The sequence below is a fragment of the Dendropsophus ebraccatus genome, chromosome 13 (assembly GCF_027789765.1).
Source record: "Dendropsophus ebraccatus isolate aDenEbr1 chromosome 13, aDenEbr1.pat, whole genome shotgun sequence".
NCBI lineage: Eukaryota > Metazoa > Chordata > Amphibia > Anura > Hylidae > Dendropsophus > Dendropsophus ebraccatus.
Genome location: NC_091466.1, coordinates 9,653,054 through 9,670,079, shown reverse-complemented (window position 1 = coordinate 9,670,079; position 17,026 = coordinate 9,653,054). Strand labels below are relative to the sequence as shown.

Here is a 17,026-nt window from a genome sequence, read left to right as displayed (position 1 = left end):
GGGAGTTGCTCTTCATGTATGCTCTCTTCACTATCTTCAGACTGTGGGAGTTGCTCTTCATGTATGCTCTCTTCACTATCTTCAGACTGTGGGAGTTGCTCTTCATGTATGCCCACCTTCCTTTCTTTAAGCAGTGAGCTGCAGCCTCCATGGATCAGACTTGTTTCTCCAGCACATCCTACTATATGTATTGGCTGCTGTCGGTCCAGTCTGGGAAGCGGCCTACAGTACATGGCTGATCATAATGACCATGTGTAGTACCCAGCTTCATCTTACCAGGTTATTACATTAGTGCAGTCATTCTGTACTCTACACAACCCTGATCTCAGCAGAGTCTGCAGGTGCCGGGACTTGTACTCTGTTTCCTGCTGCATTTACAGCCGGACCTTGGTTGATGTTTTACTCTCTATTTCTGAAATGATTAAACACGGCTTGTCTGTTAAAGGGGAACTTCGGCAAAAGAAACACATTCTTTCAAATCAACTGGTGTCAGAAAGTTATATTGATTTGTAATTTACTTCTATTTAAAAATCTCCAGTCTTCCAGTACTTATCAGCTGCTGTATGTCCTACAGGAAGTGGTGTATTCTCTCCAGTCTGACACAGTGCTCTCTGCTGCCACCTCTGTCCATGTCAGGAACTGTCCAGAGCAGGAGAGGTTTTCTATGGGGATTTTCTACTACTCTGGACAGAGGTGGCAGCAGAGAGCACTGTGTCAGACTGGAGAGAATACACCACTTCCTGCAGGACATACAGCAGCTGATAAGTACTGGAAGTAATTTACAAATCTGTATAACTTTCTGCTCTCTAGCAGCCCCCCACCATAGCGCCCCCCTCTTTCTGAATGAATGGGTGTAGTAGAGGTGAAGCCTTATCTGGTGTCACGTCTCACATGTGATAAGATAATCCGTGAACATTTGATCCCTATCCGCACCGGGATAGTGAAACTGAAGAAGCAGCCAGGGACTCTGCTTCCTCGTAGCCGCTCCTCTTGTACTTTTGTCCCAGTTGTTTTTTGTCCCTGGTCGGATCACATCCCTCCTGATCCTCGCCCGTCCCCGGAGACCCTGTTGTGTCGGGAGAAGGGGGGGCGACTATGGCTACCGGCGACAGCCATCCGGCTCAAGTCACCTTCCTGGCTGTGGAAAAACAAGACGACAACGTGACACCGAAGAAGCTGGGGAAACTCACCGTGAAATATAACCGCAAAGAGCTGCAACGCCGCATCAAACTGGAGGAGTGGATCGACGCGCAAATCCAGGAGCTTTACCAGAGCCAGGTGAGTGCTGATCCGTGTATTACTGAGACTACCGGCAATATGAGGCTGTGTACCCACTTGGGCCAGGTTCACACTGTGTTTTTGCAATCCATTTTATGCAAAAAAAAAAAAAACGATTAAAAAAAAACAGGTGCATTTGTGTCCATTTTTCCATTGACTTCCATCATAAAAAAAAACCCCAGATCAAAACGCCTCCTTTTTTTTAGCATACACAAAAACATGGTCGACCACATTTTTGCGTATGCTAAAATAAGGATGCGTTTTGATCTGTTTTTTTTTTTTTTTATCATGGAATCACTAGAAAACGATCAAATTGGATGCATCTGGGTTGTTGTTTTTTTTGCTTAAAACATTTGAGAAAAATCAATTGCAAAAATGCAGTGTGAACCTGGCCTATCCCTCCCATTGCCTCCATCACATAATGATTTATACATATTTAGTGTACGTCACTTTCTTATATTTTTTTATTGTAGTCTTATTTTTTTATTTGTATTTAGTGTTTTTGGCATTTAAATTGTTTCAATAATAATTCTGACAAATGAATGAATTATAGCTCCAAAATATCAGCTACTAGAATGAAGGGTAACCTGTTTTACAAGTGCCAGAGATTTGTAGTTTACTTCTATTAAAAAATTCCCAGCCTTCCAGTACTTATCAGCTGCTGTACGTCCTGCAGGAAGTAGTGTATTCTTTTCAGCCTGGAGAGGTTTTCTATGGGGATTTTCTGCTGCTCTCAACAGTTCCTGACATGGACAGAGGTGGCAGCAGAGAGACTGAGATGAAAAGACCACTTCCTGCAGGACATACAGCAGCTAATAGGTACTAGAAGACTGGAGACATTTATATAGAAGTAAATTACAAATCTATATAACTTTCTTACACCAGTTGATTTGAAAGATTTTTTATTTTTATTTTTTTTGGTTGAACTACCCCTTTAAACAAGTTTTTCTGATCTACAAAAGAGAGAGAATACAAAAACAGTTGGCTGTTTTATGCAAATTTTGTGTGACTTCCATTGACATTGATGGGAGCTGTGTTATTGATGGAGCACCAGGAACTTCCTGCATATGACTGCAGTGACAGTGACCGATTTCCTGTATCGATCCTCACAGCGATGCAGAAGCCCTTGTAGCGGCCTGACTTCATCTATGACAGCATGTGCACTAATGCACCCAGCCATCCTACAGTCATTGTCCCCAGTGCAGTTTACTATACTATTTCATCCAAGGGATCCTTTAAAAAAAACATATATACATTAAAGGGGCACTCCGGCGAAAATATTTTTCTTACAATTCGACTGGTTTCAGAAAGTTATTTAGATTTGTAATTTACTTCTATTAAAAATTCTCAACACTTCCCGTACTTATCAGCTGCTGTATGTCCTGCAGGAAGTGGTGTATTCTCTGCAGTCTGACACAGTGCTCTCTGCTGCCACCTCTGTCCGTATCAGGAACTGTCCAGAGCAGCAGCAAATCCCCATAGAAAACCTCCCCTGCTCTGCACAGCTCTTCTCGGAACGCCCAACAAGTGGTGATGAGATTCTATAAACCTCTATGGGTCTTTCTGCAGATCTGTACACTGCGAGCCACACAGAAAGGGAGGAGGAGCGCTTCTGCCCATCATGTAGTGACTGGTGGGAGTCTCAGCTCCCGGGACCCCAGGACCGAGACCTCTGACATATCACTGTAAACGCTGGGTCCCTTTAAGAGGTCCACACCAGCTCATGCATGTTCAACTTTGCTCTCTCTTTATCTGAGCCCCATGAACTATAGTGTTTTTTCTCGATTTTACTTCCTCACTGTTGGTAAAGTAAATGGAGCTGTTATTGGGGTGTGGGGGGGGGGGCATAGAATATTACTAAATATAACATGAAGCCATAACATTCTGGTTGCCATCTGCTCAGTTCCACTGATGTTGATGGAGCTGAATTGCAATACCTCACACAACCATGGGTGGTGCTGTTTTTGCAAGAAAGTGGCTGTGCTTTCTGTAATTCTAAATAGCCCCTTTAAGGCCCCAAATTATCAAAAATATGTATCATTAATGGTTTCCTTACCTATAACCTATAGCTAAGAGTATACGTTCCTCCAGGATAGTAATGACATGTCTGCTTATATGTCCTATAACAGGAGGATCTGCGGGATGAAGCCGCTGAGCCCGACATTGAGATCGATGATCTACTGGATCTTTCATTTGAGGAGCAAAAATCCAGACTTCAGGTACCAGATCTGTAGATTCTGTGTGATAATGTAAAATACGGGACATTTACATGTTATATTATATCCCACAATGTCAGATATACAGAATACAGCTGTTATCCAAGTGCCAATGCTAACCATAGGTTACAGGAGAAGTGGCTGTCCTGAGAGAAGTTATCGTGTAATAGGGCCTTAAAGTGAATATACCATTAGATGTTTTTTTACATGAATAGACCGGTGTGGGGATGAACATGGCCGGTCAGATGGATCCAGATCTCTGTGGAGAAACATGGCCGGTCAGATGGATCCAGATCTCTGTGGAGAAACATGGCCGGTCAGATGGATCCAGATCTCTGTGGAGAAACACGGCCGGTCAGATGGATCCAGATCTCTGTGGAGAAACATGGCCGGTGAGATGGATCCAGATCTCTGTAGAGAAACATGGCCGGTCAGATGGATCCAGATCTCTGTGGAGAAACATGGCCGGTCAGGTGGATCCAGATCTCTGTGGAGAAACATGGCCGGTCAGATGAATCCAGTTCTCTATAAAGAAACATGGCCGGTCAGATGGATCCAGATCTCTGTGGAGAAACATGGCCGGTCAGATGGATCCAGATCTCTGTGGAGGAACATGGCCGGTCAGATGGATCCAGATCTCTGTGGAGAAACATGGCCGGTCAGATGGATCCAGATCTCTGTGGAGGAACATGGTGGTCAGATGGATCCAGATCTCTGTGGAGAAACATGGCCGGTCAGATGGATCCAGATCTCTGGGGAGAAACATGGCCGGTCAGGTGGATCCAGATCTCTGTGGAGAAACATGGCCGGTCAGATGGATCCAGATCTCTGTGGAGAAACATGGACGGTCAGATGGATCCAGATCTCTGTGAAGAAACATGGCCGGTCAGATGGATCCAGATCTCTGTGGAGGAACATGGCCGGTCAGATGGATCCAGATCTCTGTGGAGAAACATGGCCGGTCAGATGGATCCAGATCTCTGTGGGGAAACATGGCCGGTCAGATGGATCCAGATCTCTGTGGAGGAACATGGTGGTCAGATGGATCCAGATCTCTGTGGAGAAACATGGCCGGTCAGATGGATCCAGATCTCTGGGGAGAAACATGGCCGGTCAGGTGGATCCAGATCTCTGTGGAGAAACATGGCCGGTCAGGTGGATCCAGATCTCTGTGGAGAAACATGGACGGTCAGATGGATCCAGATCTCTGTGGAGAAACATGGACGGTCAGATGGATCCAGATCTCTGTGGAGAAACATGGCCGGTCAGATGCAGGATAACACTGTCAGTAGGACAGTGCACTATGCCTCATTCACTTTCCCCCTACTGTTGTCTCCAGTTGGGCGGGGTTTTGAAACTCAGTTCCATTGAAGTAAATGGAACTTAATTGCAAACTGCACCTGAACTGGAGACAACAGTAGGGGGAAAAGTGGCCATGTTTTTGTAGCGCTGGATAACCCCTTTAAGCTCCATTTAATTCAATGGAACTGAGCAGACAAACCCTGCCCAAGCTGGAGACAAGAGCGGTGCTGTCTCTGGAAGGAAGTGGCCATGTTTTTGTAGCGCTGGAGAACCCCTTTAACCCCCAGACGACCCTGGACGTACCGGTACGTCCTGAGCTATGAAGCGCGCTCCGGAGCGGAGCGCGCTTCATAGCAGGTGGGGGCCGGCTGCAATCAGCAGCCGGGACCTCACCGGTAATGACACACTGCAGCGATCGCGCTGCCGCGTGTCATTAACCCCTTAAACGCCGCGATCGCGGCACGATCGCGGCGCGACCGCGGCGTTTAAGTGTAATTGACAGGGGGAGTCCCCTGTCACTTACCGATCGGGACCCCCGCAGTGTGACTGCGGGGGTCCCGATCGGTAAAACGGACGCCGGAGGTCTCTTACCTTCCTCCGTGCGGTCCGATCGGCGATCTGCTACACTCAGCCTGCACAGGCAGGCTCAATGAGCAGATCGCCGATAACACTGATCAATGCTGTGCCTATGGCATAGCAATCATCAGTGTCTAAAATAAAAGTAATGTATGTACAAGTCCCCCAAAGGGACTTAAACTGTATAAAAAAAAAGTTAAAAACACCAACACACAACCCCAAAGCCCCTCCCCCAATATAAGTTTAAATCACCCCCCCCATTTCCCATTATATAAATAAAACATAAAAATAAATAAATAAACATATAATATACCGTAGCGTGCGTAATTGTCCGATCTATTAAACTATAACAAGCGTCATTGCGAACGGCGTACACGAAAAGAGGGGAAAAAGTGCGCGGATTACCGATTTTATGTTACATTATATATAAAAAAAATTTATAAAAAGTGATCAAAACGTTCGATCTTCAAAAATATGGTATTAATAAAAACTAGAGATCATGGCGGAAAAAATGACTCCCCATACAGCCCCGTAGGTGAAAAAATAAAACGGTTATAAGCGTCACAATAGGCCCATTTTATTAATATTTAATTGCCAAAAAAAAAAGGATTTCATTAAAAATACATATATAACATTAGAGAATCTGTGTAACCTGCATATGGTTGTGTTCGGACTGACCTATAGAATAATAGTATCATGTCGCTGTTACCATATAGTGCATTACGTAGACACAGGAACCCCCCAAACGTTACCATATTGCATTCTTTTTTACGATTTCACCTATTTATATCTTCATAAATAATATATTTGGGGTTCCATCATACATGTTATGGTAAAATGAATGACGCCATTACACAGTACAACTATTCCTGTAAAAAACAAGCACTTACATGGCCTGTAGGTAGAAAACTGAGAGTGCTAGAGCCTAGAAGGGGAGGAGGGAAAAACGAAAGTGCAAAGATCAAAATTTGCGCGGTCCACTGGGTCATTTTGGGCCTGGTCCTCAAAGGGTTAATACATGACTGTAGACAGCTGAGAAGTAGATCACATTGATGGCAGTGTCCCGTGAGGTTGCATAGAAGCGCTCTACAATCTATTAGTATTATTTTGCCTATAGCTCCTTCAATGTGTAAATCTGTCCCATCATTCTGTATTATCTGATCTCTTCCTTATATTTGTATTCTCAGGATATCCTCCAGGACTGTACCAGACCCACAGAAGTAAGTCACCTATTCTGTAGATTATTATTATTCTCTATATCTACACTGCGCATTACTGGAATATAGGGGCCCAGATCCGCTGCCATGATGAGCAGTGATCAGCGAGATCAGTACGCGGCCCAACCAATCCTGGGGACGGGCTGTATGACCATCACCATAGCTGGCCGCACATTCCCCTTTATGCAGGAAGATGTGCGGCTGATGATTTAAAGCTCATACAAAAGATAGAGGTGACGGACATTACACTGTATCACATGACACAGTCCCCGTACTCCTTATACTAATGTGGGACGAACCTTTATTAAATTTAATAGGGTCTGTGAAGTTTCTGGCATCTTACCAGATAAGCAGAGCATGCTGCACCTGACTGAGCCCCCAACCCAGGTGTGTATTAAACTTCATAGAAGCGTAGCTACCTCCCATGGATCCTTAAAGGGGTACTCTGGTGAAAATCTTTTTCTTTCAAATCAATTGGTTTCAGAAAAGTATATAAATTTGTAATGTACTTCTATTTAAAAATCTCCAGTCTTCCAGTACCTATCAGCTGCTTTATGTCCTGCAGGAAGTCGTGTATTCTTTCCAGTTTGACACAGTGCTCTCTGTTGCCACCTCTGTCCATGTCAGGAACTGTCCAGAGCAGCAGCAAATCCCTATAGAAAACCTTGATATCCCTATTGAAACGTAACCAATCCTAAGTAGTATGCTTTATAATATACAATACATATCTGTATATGGATATTTTACTTTTACATTAAAATTTTTGTTCTTAAGTCTTTGATATGGTGGGACGCAGGACTCCCTCCCCTCCCCACTTCCCTCTCTTCTCCTTTGTTTCTTATACAACTTCCCCCTCCCTCTCACCTCAGACCCTCTATATTTTATATCTAGAAAAGACTGTTATGACTGTAACCTATATCTACATTATGTATTAGGGTACAAACCCACTTGCCGGATCTGCAGCGAGTCCCCTCGCTGCGTATTTGCAGCGAGACTCGCTGCAGATCCCGGCCCTATACTTTCAATGCCAGACAAACTCGCAGCAGGGATGTACATCCCTGCTGCGAGTTTGTCCGCAGCCCGCTCCGTTAACCCCCTGGCGGCTGGACACTATACATTACCGAGTCCCCGCTCCTGCTTGCTTCGGGGCTCCCGGTGTCTGCACATCCCGCTCGGCCAATCAGTGCGCTGCGGCGGGGCAGCGCACTGATTGGCCGGGCAGGAAGTGCCGGGAACCGCCGAAGCAAGCAGGAGCGGGGGACCCGGTAATGGGGGTTAACGGGGCGGGCTGCGCGAGTTTGTCTGGCATTGAAAGTATAGGGCTGGGACCTGCAGCGAGTCTCGCTGCAAATACGCAGCGAGGGGACTAGCTGCAAATCCGGCAAGTGGGTTTGTAGCCTTATAGCATGTACAGTTTTGAACTGAATCTATAATGGGGTCCCGACATCAGACACGGCAGCGCCAAAAATGGCAGCGCCAGACACGGCAGCGCCAAAAATGGCAGCGCCAGACACGGCAGAATACATTACAAGGATTATGCAAATCAGAAAATGAGGAATGGAAAATTCACAGCGAGCCTACTACATATGAGCCTGCCCTCGTAGTGCCAGAAGAAGAAACAGCAGCCAAAATAGATGATGTGGATTATTCCAATCATTTTAATATCCATGAGTCACTATTCTCACCTTCTTCTAATAACTTCATGCCATCATAGGGTGAGGCCGAAATCTGAAATCCCAAGGTTATAGGATATCGCTAGCAAACCCAGTGACCGACGCATTTCACCCAGAATTAAAGAACACCCCTGATCAATCCAAAAAATAGTTTTTTTTATGTTTATCACATCACCTTCTTGCTATACTCCCCAGTTACCAAGATATAGGGGGTGTCGCTGTTTGGTTGACTACCTGTACCTCTCACTGTATAGTCAGATGGGCGGGAACTTTATGTCAAAATGGGTGAAAATATTAGGCTGGGGGAGGGGTGTATATGAGGGGGCAGGAATAATGCTCATAAAGCTCCTAATCCCACCCTATAATCCTAGTGTTCACATCTTATTTTGCAGTCAAGTTCCCGTCTATCTGACTATTAGGTGAAACGTACAAATATGCAAAAAAAGGGTCCGTGGAGCCTCAGTTACAGGTCTTAAAACACGGGAATAGCCAGATATCCCTGCAGGGAAGGGAGCCTGTTGCCAAGGGGGTGACTCCTAGTGGGGAGATCACCAAAGGCCCCTTAAGTCCCCACTCTGTGGTGAGTATTGTGACATGACAAGGGTTACCAAGCCAGGCATCCATTTGCAGACAGCTGTTTCAGGATATTGCCCCTCATCAGTGTGGAGTAGGATTCTGGCTAATGGGGGCAATGAGAAATAGACCATATTACATATTTAAATTTAAAGGGGGCAATGTATCAGTGGAAACTCTTGAGTAAGTACTCCACTGGATTTTTTGAGTTCAGTGATTGCTGTGATTGAAACGTACAAATAGTCAACCAAACAGTAAACCTACTATATCTTGGTAATGGGGGGGAAAGTAAATACATTATCATTCTAGGCTACCAGGTCACCCCATCTGGTAATCCCAAACTACTAGGTCACCCCATGTCACCCCTATCAAGACACCCCAGGCTACCCTATCGGGTCATTCCAGGCAACCAGGTGATCCCAGGCCACCTCAGGTTACCCCATCAGGTCAACCCAGGTCCAATGGCCACCATGTCACCCCAGGCTACCAGGTCATCGCAGGTTAAAAAAACATTCCTACCACTCAGTGCAACTAAAGGCCGTCTTACTCTGCCACATCAGGCTGATATCTCCCTGTGTAATAGATCCAGCAGTCGGCTGGTCGCTGACTTTCACCGTCTGGCTGTACAATTATCCGGCCATGTAATAGGCTCAGTAAGTGAGCACTGATTTAGCAGATCCCTTACGCGGCAGGTCAGGCCTTTAGTATGGTGAACACCTGGAGAGTCGGCATGGTAAGGATGCTACATATCATGGTTTGTATTGCAGGAGTTTATGGCGGAGCTGCTGGAGCGTCTAAAAGGATTGCGGAAAATATCGGACTTACAGCACAAATGACGGACAACAAACTTTCAGACCGGGATCAGAATTGTGGACGGGAGGATCAGCAGTATATAGCTTTATGGTGTAAGACTGACAGATGGGACCTACGATAAAATATACAGAATATAGCGAGATGTTACATAGAGGCACAATAATGTGTGTATGGCAGGACTGCAGTCTTCTTATTAGTCTCCATCAGTACCTCACCTCCAGGATGTATTAAAGGGGTACTCCAGCATCAGGTAAAAATATATAAATATTTGCTTTCAGGGTCTTAGTTCTGTATTCTTGGTTTTACTTCCTAATTCTTCAATTGCTCAGTACTAAAACTCCCAGAATGCACTGCTTTCCCTCAGGTCTCTATCCATTAGCACTCCTGCCAATTCCTCACCAGAGTGGCTGCAGAACATCTCATATCACAGCAGACTATCACACAATCAGGGAGGATGCTCATTCCCTGTCTGCTATGTTGTAATCGCACCTTATTCTCTTTACCTGCCTGTTTGATCTTAGTTATTAGGTCACTGGGTCAATCTGCATTACCAGACAAAGGTGTTGTCTTTGGGAAATATTACCACCCTTTCTATTATATATCCACAATTTGTTACTACCATTGGCTCTATTTCCCTAGTAGTTATACGGGTGGTGGAGACAGCGGGAGCTCATGCCATTGTCCATGCTTGTGGAAATAAAAGGCTGTTAAAAAAAAAGCCACAATATGTTGAAAATCTATTATAATCTGAAAGCATCATGTTATAGAGCAGGAAGAGCCATGCAGATTGATATATAGCTTTGTGACAAAATATTCAGTAGAACTTGTAATTTATTCATTTAAATCTCAGCTTATTCTGAGCTTAGGAGTCCAGTGGGCGGTCTCAGTTGTCAGGACTGCCCACTGGACTCCTAAGCTCAGCAGGAGAAGTGTAAATGCATAAATGAGAAGTTATATTGTCATATATATCATACTACTCAGCTCCTCTTGCTCTATAACATGGCGCCTACACATAGGACTGTGTTTTTGCATTACGAGTTTCCTTTAAATCCAACATTAGGCTACAATCTCCTAAAGTGTGACTCACTGCATTGTATAGCAGGAAATATAAATGTGACTGATAAAACGACCAATGTAATTGGACATAACAGGAATTATTGGAGAAAGAGACTGATTATTGGACAATTTTGCAAGGCCCTATAGATAATGAACACTACAATAATAGATACATTGTTGTACATTTCTTTTAATGACCTTATATTTCAAAATAATTTAACTTTATTACAGCTGTGGGTACAATTTTTTTTTATACATTGTCACTCTACAGAGTGCCCCTTCAAATGGTACCTTTCATTTAACATGTCCTGAGGACAGCAACTGATGACTAGCTGGAGCGAGGTCTATGTGAGCGAGATGGTCCTATAGACTTACATTAGGAGACCGCCTCAATCAGGTGACAGCCCGGCGGCTTCTCTCTGCGTGTTTGGGGTCTAAACACTCCCCTGAGCGATCATAACTATGGAGCCATGCAGTTTGCAGTGCCTTTGGTGGGAACGATCAGTCTTGTTGATCACGAATAATCCCTGAATCAGGCACTTTGATCAGGCTCCTCGGATGATCGCCGACACCTTTACACAGAGCTGATTATCAGCTAAAGGCGCATTTCTAGCAACACTCGATAATCGCCCCTTAAACAACTGCAGTGTAAACAGGCTAAGCTCCCCCACGTCTGGTGTTAGCAACCACAACCACATGGCTTTACTGTGTCCCTATATCCTGGTGTATACAGCCACAAGGCTTTACTGTGTCACCATATCCTGGTGTATACAGCCACAAGGCTTTACTGTGTCCCTATATCCTGGTGTATACAGCCACAAGGCTTTACTGTGTCACCATATCCTGGTGTATACAGCCACAAGGCCTTTACTGTGTAAGGGCGGGTTCACACTACGGAATTCTCGCGGACAATGCACGCCGAATTCCGTCAGCTGTCCGCCCGCACATCTGGGTGCCTTTCCGCCGGCCCCATAGACACCATTCTATGGGCCGGCGTATTCCGCTATACGCTGAAAGAAGTGTCATGTCACTTCTTTCAGCAGATCGCGGAATACGCCAGCCCATAGAATGGTGTCTATGGAGCCGGCGGAAAAGCGTGTGCCCGTGCGGGCGGACAGCTGACTCAATTCCGTGGACATTGTCCGCGAGAATTCCGTAGTGTGAACCCGCCCTAACATGTCACCATATCCTGGTGTATACAGCCGTACGGCTTTAGGCTATGTTCACACTACGTATATGCGGCCGGACATTTACGTGTAAAACTCGTTGCGGCCGGCTACGTACGGTCCGCGAACTTACAACCGCAAGCTACGTACGCTTCCCGAGCGGCGTACGTAGCAATCTGACAGCAGTCTTTTACTTGGAAACCTTCGCCTAGCCCCAGACACCCCACAGAACCTTTTGGATCGGCACAAAATGCTTTAAAAATGAAGAAATCACCACTCCGTACGGGACCGCATGTTACGCTACGGGCGTAAGTTACAGCATTTCCGTGCCGAAACAACGGTCTGGTTCATTTTTTACGGCGCCGCGTACGATCCAGGCGTAAGTTCGTACGTAGTGTGAACTGTGCGGCCGTAGATCGCATACTTTCCATTGTACGCAAACTACGTAAATCTCCAGCCGCTTATTCACGGAGCGGCCGGAAACTTACGTAGTGTGAACGTAGCCTTACTGTGTTACCATATCCTGGTGTATACAACCACATGGCTACTATCTACTGTGTAATGCTGCGTTTACACCAAGCGATAATACGCCCAATCGATCATTTAACGATTTTAAAGCAACAATTTGGTTTTTATAACGATCAGCGTTTAGACGAACAAATCGTTAGAAAATTTGTAAAAAAAAATTGTTATTGCGAACGTTTTTAAGATCGCTTAAGCCCATCTTTCACATAGGGTGAATGTTTGAAAGGCTATTTACACTAAGCGATTTTTGAATTTTTATCAAACGACGATTTGAGAACGTTAAAAGATCAAAATGAACGATTTCTTGTTCGTCGCTTGATTGTTTGCGATTATCGCTCAAATGCGATCGGAATTGCGAAAATTCTAACGATAATCGTTCTATGTAAATGCAGCATAACATGTCACCATATCCTATTGTATACCAGCACCGGAACATGATGAAGACAGGGCCCAAAACTGGCTATACCCACAACCAGACAATGTGATGTGTACGGGGATCTCCCGACTCTCCCCGGATAAGCAGATATTGGTGAGAGAAATCGGCCATGTTACAATTGCACCATCTTTCTGTTGTTGGGAACATAAGAAGCTGCAAGCACTATTCCTATCTATCACTATCTATACATGCACGCTCAGCTAAGCTGAGAGCACACTACAAGCATGACATCCATAGAGATTTAGTAGTGGATTTTAGCATGCCCCTTTGACATGACATGACATGCTGCAGACCTTATCCAGGATTAGAAATCACCATTGGCAAACAAGCATTTGGCTGCCAGCTGTCCGACATGCATGGCCGACGTATTTCCTGACTATCCTATGATCAGCGGTGAATCATGGATTTTATAAGGCAGAGGAGTAATCACCAATGCTTTGTCCTGAGAGGAATATTCATAGCAGACAGCGGACGTCACCTGAATAATGAATGTTTGTATCTGTGTCCTGTGCTAGTGACTAACGTCTATAGAGAACAACAGCCCTGGGACTGACTAAGCGCTCCGGCCTGCCAAACAAGTCTGTGCGACCAGCCGAGCCGACGCGTCTCAACAGGTAAAGAATCTGCTCCGTGCCGTCCCATCGTGTCCAGAGCGGCTTCCTGCAGGTGTCCTGTTATAAGGCCCAAAATAATATGGATGATGGTTATAAGGCTAACCTAGGACCCCCGCCACTGTGACGGCATCCAATACCCCACCTGTCATTCTCCATCCTATGAGTTACCTCAGCAGGGATCGCCCGCAGCAGCGTCCCACCTCAGTCAGTATCTGGTCCGCGGGCCGTCACTGCTGAGACAAGGGTCTTGGAAGAAGAGTAATAAGTAGAAGGGGCCGGATGACATCACAGCAGGAGAAGCTACAGACTGAGGGTGCGTGCACACTATGGAACCCACACAGAAAACCTGTTGTGGATTCTGTCGCTCATCTCAGTCTGTGCCATAGACTCCATTCTATGGCCCGGCCGATTCCACCGTCTGCTGAAAGCATTGACATGTCAATTCTTTCGGCGGATGGCGGAATCGGCTGGGCCATAGAATGGAGCCTATGGCACAGACGGAGATGCGCGCCGCCGCGAGCGGGGATGAGCAACAGGGTCCACAACGGGTTTTCGGTGCGGATTCAGTAGTGTGCACACACCCTCAGGAGAAATAACCAGAAGCACCATAGGATGAATCTGCAGACAGGATCGGTGAATGTAACCAAGGCCTCGGATATACTCACCTATGGATGTTGTGCCAAGGACACAGCATCTACTCCAGCAGTATAATAGTGGTCTCACTGTGAGTGGACATCCAGGGCCGTGAACCAGCCCCTGGGTATAGCATAGTGAAGTTACATGATGCCGGGTGTTGGACTGTACCGAAGCGGAGACTTGTGCAAAGAAGATGGACATCGGCAAGTAATATATAATCAATAATTTATTGCATCTCAGAGACAACGTGTTTCGAGGTCACATGGGGCCTCTTTGTCAAGTAAGAAGAGACGTCTCCTGACTTATCGTGTCTCTCCTGATTCGACAGAGGCCCCATGTGACCTCAGAAATGTCTGAGATGCAATAAATTATAGATTATATACAGACGTCCATCTTCTCTCTGCTTCAGTATGGTCTAACACCCGACATTGTGAAACTTTACTACGTTCTACCCGGGAGCTGGTGTAGTTCCTGGCCCTGGATGTCCGCTCGCAGTGAGACCACCAAGTAGATGGTTTGCCCTTAGCGCAACATCGATAGGAGAGTATATACGAGGCTTTGGTTTGTTGTTACCAATCCCGAAGAACATCTTCTCTTAGCGCCAAGTCTCTGCTTCCACGCTATCCAACATCCTGCACAGTACATCTTCACTATCATAGCAGGGACTGCAGAGATGACTTACCTATCCATGTGACATGTCATAGGGACATGTCAGGGGTCCAAATGCCAAGAACCCCCACCCTTTGGAAGACCTGTACAAGTGGTCTACACATTGAATGAAAGACTCCGAGAAACAAGTGGTCTTTGCTATTAGTATGACCCTTGCTGTTCTCTACATTAAGGGGTTGTCCAGAAAGCAGAAAACATATGACTGGTTTTTTTCCCCTGACCATCCCTTTAGGTAGCAGTGTACAGAAAGTGTATCTTCTTGAGTGAGCTGCTTTGTGTGATGGTTGTGCGGGGGAGGGGAGTATAAGTCAGGTAAACATCATGGTTCCTCTGTTCTTCTCCCCGACAGGTGTGTGGCTTTCTGTGAATAGACACTTTGTTATCTCACGGATTGCTCAGTTAGGGTAAAATATGCTGGAGCTCTCCGTGGGAAATCTTGTTCCGTTTCAGGATTTTTACCCCTGACATAAGGCTGGGGGCTACACGTGGCGATTCCCAGTCAGTGACCCCATAAGCATGTCATCCATACTGGGTTTATATAGGGCGCAGGTAGGGCTGGGTGATATGGCCAAAAATGAAATCTCTATTTTTTTCTTGATTTCAATCTTGACTTTTTATTTATTTTTTTTGCTTAGTATGATGGGTGTTGTAGTAGAGGCATAGTGGTTAAGGGGTGTAATAACAGTAGAAGCATAGAATATAAGGGGTGTATTAGTAGTATCAGCAGTGAGGGTAGTGGTAGCAATGGTAGATGGTGAAGTATTGGGGGTAGTAGTAGAGCAGTATTAGGAGTAGTATTGGGGGGGTGGCAGTAGTAGGGCACTATTGGGGGTAGTAATAGAGCAGTATTAGGAGTGGTATTGGGGGTAGTAGTAGAGCAGTATTAGGAGTAGTAGTAGAGCAGTATTAGGAGTGGTATTGGGGGTAGTAGTAGAGCAGTATTAGGAGGAGTAGTATTGGGGGTAGTAGTAGAGCAGTATTAGGAGTAGTATTGGGGGTAGTAGTAGAGCAGTATTGGGAGTAGTATTGGGGGTAGTAGTAGAGCAGTATTGGGAGTAGCATTGGGGGTAGTAGTAGAGCAGTATTAGGAGTAGTATTGGGGGTAGTAGTAGAGCAGTATTAGGAGTAGTAGTAGAGCAGTATTAGGAGTAGTATTGGGGGTAGTAGTAGAGCAGTATTAGGAGGAGTAGTATTGGGGGTAGTAGTAGAGCAGTATTAGGAGGAGTAGTATTGGGGGTAGTAGTAGAGCAGTATTGGGAGTAGTATTGGGGGTAGTAGTAGAGCAGTATAAGGAGTAGTATTGGGGGTAGTAGAGCAGTATTAGGAGTAGTAGTAGAGCAGTATTAGGAGTAGTATTGGGGGTAGTAGTAGAGCAGTATTAGGAGTAGTAGTAGAGCAGTATTAGGAGTAGTATTGGGGGTAGTAGTAGAGCAGTATGGGGGTAGTAGTAGAGCAGCATTAGGAGGAGTAGTAGAGCAGCATTAGGAGTAGTATTGGGGGGTGGTAGTAGTAGGGCACTATTGGGGGTAGTAGTAGAGCAGTATTAGGAGTGGTATTGGGGGTAGTAGTAGAGCAGTATTAGGAGGAGTAGTAGAGCAGTATTAGGAGTAGTATTGGGGGGTGGTAGTAGTAGGGCACTATTGGGGGTAGTAGTAGAGCAGTATTAGGAGTGGTATTGGGGGTAGTAGTAGAGCAGTATTAGGAGGAGTAGTAGAGCAGTATTAGGAGTAGTATTGGGGGTAGTAGTAGAGCAGTATTGGGAGTAGTATTGGGGGTAGCAGTAGAGCAGTATTGGGAGCAGTATTGGGGGTAGTAGTAGAGCAGTATTAGGAGTAGTATTGGGGGTAGTAGTGGGGGTAGTAGTAGAGCAGTAAATGCGGTCCTCTGGGTGTGGGCCAGCGGGGATCTTATAGGTGGGTGGTTGTTATGGGGGCGGGTGGCGGCTACGGTCCCACTCTGACCTGCAGGAAGAGCAGCTTGCCCGGAGCACCACTGCTCTCCCTGGAGGTTGGTGGGCATTTTTTTTTCTTTTCTTTGAAAATCGAAATTACGATTTTCAAAGAAATTGAAATCGATTCTCAAAATCTAGGCGAATCAATTTGATTAATCACCCAGTCCTAGGCACATATGTTAATATAGGCTCTCTGTTACAAAACTACAATTCCCATCATGCTGTCCAGGCATGATGGGAATAGTAGTTTTGCAACAGCTGGGGGGCCTGAGTTTGGCACCTATGATATAGGGGTTTCCATCTCAAGTTCTCTCTCTCTTTCGAT

At 45.6% G+C, this 17,026-nt stretch overlaps 1 protein-coding gene across 2 annotated transcripts; it reads left to right on the top strand.

Moving 5' to 3' along the window:
- The first annotated feature begins 956 nt into the window (after window positions 1-956).
- On the top strand, window positions 957-9,933 carry PPP1R14D (protein phosphatase 1 regulatory inhibitor subunit 14D). 2 transcript variants are annotated; one of them, XM_069949801.1, is made up of 4 exons: window positions 957-1,278; window positions 3,408-3,497; window positions 6,560-6,592; window positions 6,907-6,964. In XM_069949801.1, exons 1-4 carry the CDS (start codon window positions 1,096-1,098, stop codon window positions 6,913-6,915), a joined length of 315 nt encoding a protein of 104 aa, XP_069805902.1. In that variant the 5' UTR covers window positions 957-1,095; the 3' UTR covers window positions 6,916-6,964. The 2 variants fall into 2 exon arrangements, with proteins under 2 accessions (XP_069805902.1, XP_069805901.1); XM_069949800.1 differs by lacking the exon at window positions 6,907-6,964 and adding an exon at window positions 9,603-9,933 and having other exon boundaries at window positions 962-1,278.
- Window positions 9,934-17,026: the final 7,093 nt, after the last annotated feature.